Here is a 9316-nt window from a genome sequence, read left to right on the forward strand (position 1 = left end):
CCATTCTAAAGCACGCCCCCTGAACTCTACTACAAGACCACCAGTTGCATCTTTTTATTTCTCTCTCTCTCCGCTGACGCTGCCAGGCACACACTTAAGACTTCTCATTAGTCAACGAACTGCTAATTGAGACGAAGTAAGTTTAGCGAAAAGCAGCTAACAATAGACCTGCTAGCTAACTCTGCAACGGGAACGAAGCACGACAACATAATCCGCTGAAACTGCAACGGAACGAGCGATCGAATCCTCCGACCTAAACTGCAGTGTAACATCGACGACATCACAGCAAGGACAACTTTCTCCATCTACGGACATCTTCATCTCTTTGCCTCATAATCGTCTGATCCGCCAACACGACTCCTGTTCTAAAGGACTGGTAACAGACACATTAACTGGGTAAACTCTCGTAGCTTATTCACAACCTGGCTAAGCATATGACTGTTTACATACGCCATTGTTCATGTATTTCATCTGTTTTGTTTAACGAACCTAACTGTTATATATTTTCATGGTTAGTTGGTAGTTAGCTTCGCCACACCATCTAACGGTTATCGTTAGGATTGCTTATCAGACACTCAGGGTCTTACATGCATCACTAACCATTTCCGTCTTCTAACATGGCACCGTAACCAAACACGATAACATATACATTGGCCTTCACATAGCCACACACGCGAAGGGAATACTCAAACTTCGCGCTGCATATAGGCTCGTCCTTGTTCACATCACATGTATGTTCGCGTACGTGCACACACATGCACGCGGAACTGCGGTGATCAAAATAAAGGAACACATTCTTTCTGGCGCGCTCATAACAGCGCAACCCCGAGCCCAAAAGCTCACACACACAAACACACACACACACACCCTCTCTCCTACACATCCCCACACTCCTTTAATTCATTAGTAAGTTACATTTAGCTAGATTACATATTGTGTGTTATTTCTTATCATTGTGTAAATAAATACTTTGATTATATACGCTGGTCTATTTAATGTTACACAAGAATGGACGTTGCCAACCTCTTCTATTCAGAATTCTAATGACCTTCAACCTTGCTATTATTAAGGTAACTTTGGTTGTAGTTATTAATCAGAGTTCCAAATTGATAGTTTAATATATTTTATGAGACTGATACATTTAATCAGACTGATTCGTGGATTATCATTATTTTGACCACTGTGGAGGACACTACACTTTGTGTGGCGCCCCCTAGGTCTTCAACTTAATTGATCTGCCTTTGTGTTGAATGGTTGATGCCTGTCCAATCGGGTGAGACTACCAACATATTGTTGCTGTTGCACGGACAGCACCAGTGTGTCTTGGTGGCCCTCGCGAAGATGGTATCACAATTTACACACAATTGCACCCACATTTACCCGGCGCCTGCTTACAGGGTAAGGTACCTACATAGTCTGCTACTCCCATGTGAGGCTGGTACCAATTTCACCTACATCAGCAATATCCACTCATTTTTGGGAATGAAACTTGTTCAATAGAGTATGCTGTTTCCCAAAACTTTGTAACTTGTGTAGAAGCATGCCAATATTCACCTAATAATTAAATTGTAAATGTATGCTAGTTTACTGTTAACATTTTCTTAGAACATCATCTATGAAGACATTACCTAGAGTCAAACCTCTGTTTAATCAAGTGACTGACCCATAACAACAGATGCAGTACAATCAGCACTTTAGAGACGGTGAGTGGAGGCAGGGATGGCAACCCTGGTTCCAAACAGTAGAGGCAGTTCAGGTTCTGCCCGTCTGATGTTCTTGGCCCTGTAACCAAAGTAGAGTTTATGTCCGCTGTTATTCCTCGCAGGCGATTTCGCCAGGTCCTCCTGTTTTGGGTACCTCCCCAGGCGGTAAGTGACCTGGTCGCACCTCTTGGTGAAGGGAATGCTGAAAGCCGTCAACAGGCGATGCCTGTCCTGATTTGTCCAGTATTTGGAGGCACTGGAGCTGTGTAAACCATCCTCAGCAGACCTGGCGTCCACGTGAGAGTCTGTTCTCATTTCCCCTCTGCCATCAACACCTCCATTCCCCCCAGCAGTGGCAGTAGCTGAGGCACCGCTCTGCAAAATTTCAACCACGTCCTGCACGCCGGCTCCAAAGGTAAGCTCTCCTCTTTTTAGGTGATCTGGGCTACTCACATTTCTATCCAAGGAAGCTTTGAGGGGAGGCAGTACAGCAAAGCAGTTGATGAGAGTGACATTTCCAGCACACCTGTCTTTCAGCACTGGACACTCATCCTCCTGGTTGTGCGAGAGGCCTATGCAGGTAGCAGCTGTACTGTTGATGAGCAGCCCACTAATGCTTGGGACCTTTTTTGGGTTTGCCAAGAAATTTTGTTTTGGTAGGAGTTCTACTGTATTTTTGTAGGAAGAAATGGCAGAGCATGTGCTGCATGGGCGTGTCTTTAAGTCTTTGGTTGGGATGGTCTTTGTGTTTTTTTCAGAGCCGCTGCTAAATTCAGGACCATGTCTTGCATTTTCTGATACATGGAGTTCTGCTATCTTTGTGTCAATGCAAAGAAGGCAGTGAGAGTCTGCATCCCAGGTCTTCGGTCTCTTACCTCTCCTTTGCATTTGGAACAAGCTAATGAGAGAGGGGCCCCTACCCCATCCCTGGACCTGTTAGGCAAGGACAATGGCTAGTAAAAGACCAGAGGCAGCACCTTATTAAGCTAACACTAACATACTATGCTCTAAAAAGTTATGATTCAAAACCCACAAAAACCATAAAAATTATATCAGAATCACTGAATTACAAAAGTACTCACAGCTTCTTCCCAGCCAGTGTGGTTTTCAAATACATCTGAATCCTGGTCTTTGGCTAAACATTCTTCACTCGCATCCAAAAGTGCATTGACAAGGCCTCTGTCTGATAACTGATGTTCTTCCATATCCCATTCTGTATCCACCGTCATGCAGACCTTTTTATCAGCAGCATAGACGCAAGCTGATTCAAAGCCTCTGAAAGACTCCATTCTGATGGTCTTTCAGAGGAAAGTGGCTGAAAGGGTAACATTAGAAGAATTATGCAATTGATTAAGGTGCTCAGCATCAGCAACATCTCATTAATAAGCATGACCTGGATGATCGAACAGAGCAAGCCACATAGCCTAGGCTATATATTCAATGTAAGCTTGGCATTTTGCTAAAATGACAAACAAGGTAGCGTTAGGTAGGCTACGTTAATATAGTTACCTATGGCTTACTTTGTTTCTTTGGTTAGCAAACCACTATAGCTATCCTATCAATACATTTGCTAACATTACTGAAATCAGCTTGGCCACCTGACTCACCAATCGGACAGTAATGCACAAAATAACAGTTTCGCTATGACTGTTTTATGAACACCTTTAGTAGACAAAGCTGCAAATGAGGCAGTAACCTACGCAAAGACAACGTTAAACCATCAGATAGTCATACCAGGTTAGTCCCTCTTATACCGTTAAAAATACAAGCACGTAATGAAACTGTTCGCTGGATACTTACCAACTACCCTGCAGAGTTACACATCTTGCACACACGACCCCAACAAGCAGGGACTGCCTTGCAAGTGCTATCTGTGTCAGTGTATTTGGCAGTGGCAACGGAGGGCATCAAATATTTATCTCTCTTTTACTGGCCAAAGGACACAACAACGACAAAAGTAAGATCATTGTGTAAAGTGTGGAACGTTGCTATGGCAATTGGACTGAATGAGGATGTGACGTTTTGGAAAAGGGGGCGCGGCAGAGAGCAGAACAGAGTAACCGCGCATATCCTCATCTTTGCAAGAATGTATCAGTTGCTATGATCATGTTAATACCAGCGTGATTGTGCATATCGAAACATTATCTCAATTTCCTGGAGTGTTTTGGTAGGCTTTGTCAATTATATTTTAATTGATTGTTTTATTGTTTATACAATTAATAACACGTTATTGGATATACTAGAAGGGTCCAGTTTTGGACTGTGAACAATGCAAATTATTTTGTGATTAGTAGGCCGTTTTTTTTATTTCATACGTTCAGGTTTTGGTGTGCAGTGTGCGCTTTGACAGCAGAAGGCTACTTGTAACAGGCTATAACTAGTATATTAGTATATTACTAGTCTAGCCGTGATATAAAATGCTCATTGATTTGAAAATTATATATTTTCTTAGAATACTAATGTAGGATAATGTTGTAAAGTCGTCTAACATTAGCGCTGAGTGATAACATTATTTTACCAAGTAGACATTCAAGTCGGCACATCGTGTTCCCTTTCTAGCACGACTGTACCGGCATCGCTTTGCTCTTTGAAAATGATGTGTGACACTTTCCACCTACCTTCCCCCTTCATATCACTACTGTTATTGTCTGAATTACACTGTTATGGCATTTATGTTTTTCTAATGAATATCTCCTCTTTCAGGACCTTGTCGGCACTGTCAATGAAAGGGGGGTGTGCCTCTCTTAAGACCATTTTCTCTGTTCCTGTGCGCCGGCTGCTTCCTCAGCTGCTTGGTAAAGATTGGCTCAGAAATCCGCAGTGTCACGAACGACGACGAACATTGCTTCAAACACGTGCTCAAGTCACCGGACACCTGACGTGCCTCCAGCCTTTCCAAAAACTCTAAACAGCACCCCACGTAGACCACTCTGCAGCCTTCTATGGAAACTGAAGCGGTGCACTCTGTTGTGGTCATGCTGCCTCCAAAGAACTGCATCCCGAGAAACTACAGTTGCATAGCTGGGCTTTTCGGAAGCTTGGCACCTGTGAACCAAGTGAAAGAAGAGGGCGATGGGGAACTTAATGGAGACTGCGAACCGCTGGAATTTCATGTGGTGGAAGAAAGACCCAGGGGTAGAGAAAGCTCCCTTAATCCTCCACAGAGTCCAACACTGCGCCGCAGGTGCACGTCTTTGCCAACCCCAACCGAGAGAGCCAAGCTTGAGATTTCCCGGACCAGAAGCCCTTCAAGTCATAAGAAGGTTCGCTTTGCAGACTCTTTGGGTTTGGAGCTGATCTCTGTCAGGCACTTTGACTACGCTGATATACCGGAGGTTCCACAACGCATTTTGAACAAGTTCAAAAGAGAGATTCCTCTTCCTCTCAACAGATTTGACAAGTTCCCCTCTGTGCCTACCCAAACCATTTTTATGGAAATGGAGTTCACAAATCCAGGAACTCTCCCTGACTTTCTGGATAAAGTGAAAGAGATGAAAGTGTTGTTGGAATGTGTTCAGAGTGACGATTTCAGCCTCTCTGGGTTTGTAAGGGTCCTCAACATTTCATTCGAGAAGAGCGTTGCCGTGAGGTACACTCTCAACAACTGGATGACATGTATGGATATTCTTGGATGCTATGTCCCATTCTCCAGTGATGGAGTGACAGATAAGTTTTCATTTAAAATGGTTGTCCCTACCTTTTTGGAGAGCGGCGGCATATTGCAATTTGCAGTCAAGTACAGTGTCGATGGAGACGATTACTGGGACAACAATTATGGGAATAACTATAAAGTGAAACGCCACAAATTCAAAATTTCGCCACTACGGGAATGGGCGGATGGTTGGATCCACTTCATTTAAACCAGCATGCATAGCGATCACCGTAACACTGTGCGTTTTTGCGCGTAAATTCCTGCTGCAGTCTACCACATACCTTGAAAGACTCCTGTAAATAGGCAAATATTGGGTAAATCACACAGCGATTTTGCTTAGCGCTTTGGTTACGTTTATGGGGCTTGTTCTCGTCACTTCTCTGGCAATCAATTTTCTCCTAACACACTTATTACATTCATTGCGGAATGTCTCCTCATTGCATCGTGTCAGTTAACCTAGAGACGTTTAATTTTCAAGTTTGACGCCTTTTTAATGGATTTTATGTAACAGAGGAGAACGTGCACAGCATATTGCGCAGCTCACGCATCACAAACTGGTATCTTTCAAAGATACTGCAACAATACATGTCCACTGCTGCACTAGATTTAATATTACCTTAAGGTTTGTGTCTAAGTGGTTACACAATTATTGTTAGTGACAGTGAAATCCTAGCCTAAATGCATCATTCATTGCTGTAGGGTTTTAGCTACGAGTCGATTCTCTACAACCGTACATCACATTATAGTGTCCAACATCACATTATTAGCGTTTCATACTTATATTTCGTTAACTCTTAGATATGCCTTATTGTATTGAAGAGTAGGCCTACAACACATCTGTCGTGGTACATAGTGTACTAACTGGATGATTCAGAGAGGCTGTCTGGTGCACGTGAGACCCGCACAATAGCCTACTGAAAATAAAACCGTAGCATTCTACTGGCAGCCTACCTCATACCAAGATGAATGAAATCCTGGTACCAGGTCATTTTTACACAATGAACACCTAGAAAAACGTTTGGACTGTGGCTAGAACTATAGAACGAGTATTATTTAGTAATATTTGTATTACCATTAAATAATCTGGAAATAAACTGTCAAATATTGAACCTAATCAGTAACGTGTAACGTCTTCCCCTCTTGAGCTGACATGAATCCTTCAGCAAATGTATCCTATCCTAATCCACACGTGTTAGTACACTTATATATGTTTATCAGACACAATACTGTTGTGAACCAAGTAAACACAATGTATGTTTTGGTCTCCTGGTAAAGGATTTGACAGGTAGCAGGTGTCCAGAATAGGTGGTGGGGGATACTCCTTTGAATAAGCATGCTTCATCCTACTGCCTTACAAATTCATTTTTCTTCACACAAGGAGAGCCCTTTACCAGACTGTTAAGGTGTGAGAGCTTGCAACATACACAGTTACATGACAGAAATGGAATTTCTCTTGACTTGGTTTGCAGGCATTGTTTTGGACTTATTTACCTCAGATCTCAGACTGTGCATTTTTATTATGCATTTCACACTGTCAGTAAATCCAGGTTAACAATATATTTATGTGGGTCCAGTATAACAAATCTTTTATTTTCTAGTAGATATTTTAATGAAACAAGGAAGCTCTTGTCATGGACAGTTTTTCCAATTCTTCCAGCAGTATTTTTGTGGTCTGTTTCCAAAACACCTGAAATAGCCTTTCATCAAGGATTTCTGCCTTCCACAAAAGCAATGTTTGTTAGTATTTGTAAATAACAACTGCAGTGTGCCATAATGTCTTCAGTGAGCAAACAATGGCATATGTGGCACTGGCTGTTGCATTTATTCCACTTCTGTATTTACCAGAAAATGTGCAGTTATTTCTGTATTTAAACTGGTCTTAAAAATAATAGTTTGTGTTGATGTTGCTCATAGATCATCCATTTTGATCATCAAAAGGCTTGTTTGAAGTCTGATCACATGGTTCATTTCTGTCAGCTTTGGTCGTTGTAAGTTTGGGAGATCTTTTATTGTATGTTCTATTCTCTGCTCCAAGCACTGACGTTTTCTGGGGTGGTCTCGCATTAGTATGTGCAAGTTTTGGTAAGCTTAATCCATTATGGGTTTTTTTAGTTGAATTACAAGTAAATGGCTGTCAATGGAAATTAATTTTAATCAGTTAATGAGTTGGCATGGAACTGTCAATATGAAGACATCATATACTCAACTGTGTCTTTGTACTGTTTATATTACTGTGTAAACAAAGAAGGATGTTAAGATGTTATGAGAACTGACTCAGTCTGCCAAATAGCCAAGAACAGAAACTTAAACACTAAGACTGAAGGATTTAAAAAATGGGGAAATCTAAAAATGTCCTGGGAAAGATGTGGTCGGAAGGCTTTAAACTGTTGCTGTGACAATGTTATTATAAATTCTTGTGCATCAGTGAAACTTGATTTTACCCTGTCCAAACAAAGAATGCTGAAAATATGTTGGTATCACAGGCTTCAACAATATAAATATATATACCAGACATAACCAAAAAAGGGATATAGGCCTTCAGCAGGCAATTTTTCCATCAAGTGATACAATTTCTGTCTGTTGTGTAATTTCTTCTCTTGAAAAAGGACTGGATAATAAACTGATAGCAATATGGAAAAAGCAGTTGAGGCCAAAAAGTAAGCACAGAAGCACACTTGAAATGAAAAAGTGTTTCCTTTGTTTGTTTTGGTTTAGGAACTGTCTTGGTAAAGGAAAAGATAGATTGTAAGAAATCTTGCATTGCAAGATGGTAACAAAAGCAAATATTTTGTGCTTTAGTCACCACATAACTGTAAGTTTAGCGGCTATGGAAAATGTAACAATCAATGTTATCCATTTCTTGAATGAAACGGAGGCACTGTTAGAGATGTCAGAACTAAATGACTGAAGTTAATTGCGTTGTGCCTGGTGGTAAGGTACCTAGGTGGCTCTACCCTAAGGGTCTGGCTGTAATGAATGTGATGAAATGTGTAGGATTGTGCTTGATTACAATGTGCCGGCACGGTGTAGACACTGTTGTGAGGATCACTCCTTTTTTGGTTGCACACTGTGGGCGAGATACAAAACTGGTGGGCTGTAGAACATTTACCTAGCCCCCAGCTGCACTTTTCACCTTGTCTGGCTAAATGATAGGACAAGTAGGCAGGAATGATTGTATTAAAGAACTGTTGGGACTGATTCCATGTAGGTTAAGCACCTTGGTCGTTTTGAATAAGAGATATCTTAATGAGGCTTAGTAGCTAACTGAAACTTGTAGTGCCAGTTACTTTTGGTGTTTGACTCATGTTTTATACACTTTTGTTGTCATGTTTAATTTTTTTTTATTGTTTGATTGTGAACGTGGTTTAGATATTTGCATAGTGCTTTGTTTCTCAGATATTCTTTTGAAACTATGGGTGCGTTTTATTTTTGTATCTATGCAAAATTCATGTGTCTTAAGTGTGTGGATGTGTCATGATGTCTGTCTTTACATTTTAATATTCAGCACCTTACCTGTTGCATGAACAGCTTACAAAAAATAACCATCATTACTTTTACAGTGGATTTGTAATGTATCTATTTTACTAATTCATTCATTAAAGGCTTTTGTGATGGACCTCAAAATGCTTATGGCCCATTTTGTCACTCATCTATTGAATCTTACGAACAGTGTCAGACAATAAATAGAATTGTGTTCCATTAGGGGAATTGTCATTTGTCAAGTTGCCAAAGATTTGATATCTGATTCATCTTCACACTGTCTCTCCCTGACCTTGTCATATATTTGTACAGTGTTTTATGTCAGTCATATGTCAGTGCATATCCTTGAATTGATGAATTCTTTCTAAAATGTCCTCAGCTGGGGAAGAAGTGGCTGTATGCACTGTATGTCCACTTATTGGTGCAGTCCGTGTTTCTAATCCCATACACCTTTTGTTAGATTCAGTGAATTCAATTAACA

General features: G+C 41.0%; 1 protein-coding gene across 1 annotated transcript; it reads right to left on the reverse strand.

Annotated features, from left to right (window-relative positions):
- Nucleotides 1–1414: 1414 nt before the first annotated feature.
- Nucleotides 1415–3642, reverse strand: si:ch73-103b9.2 (uncharacterized protein LOC100150067 homolog). Its single transcript, XM_031569241.2, has 3 exons — nt 3504–3642; nt 2786–3018; nt 1415–2636 (listed from the first exon to the last, which is right to left on the reverse strand). Exons 2-3 carry the CDS (start codon nt 2990–2992, stop codon nt 1695–1697), a joined length of 1149 nt encoding a protein of 382 aa, XP_031425101.1. The 5' UTR covers nt 2993–3018; nt 3504–3642; the 3' UTR covers nt 1415–1694.
- Nucleotides 3643–9316: the final 5674 nt, after the last annotated feature.

This window comes from Clupea harengus, chromosome 6 (genome assembly GCF_900700415.2).
Source record: "Clupea harengus chromosome 6, Ch_v2.0.2, whole genome shotgun sequence".
Classification (NCBI taxonomy): Eukaryota; Metazoa; Chordata; class Actinopteri; order Clupeiformes; family Clupeidae; genus Clupea; species Clupea harengus.

What these genes read in the sequence shown, in the direction of transcription:
- si:ch73-103b9.2 (XM_031569241.2), bottom strand. Translation starts at nt 2,992, where the DNA reads ATGGAGTCTTTCAGAGGCTTTGAATCAGCTTGCGTCTATGCTGCTGAT. An exon ending in ACACTGGCTGGGAAGAAGCT is followed by an intron (nt 2,637 to 2,785) that starts GTGAGTACTTTT and finishes CTTGCCTAACAG; the next exon opens with GTCCAGGGATGGGGTAGGGG.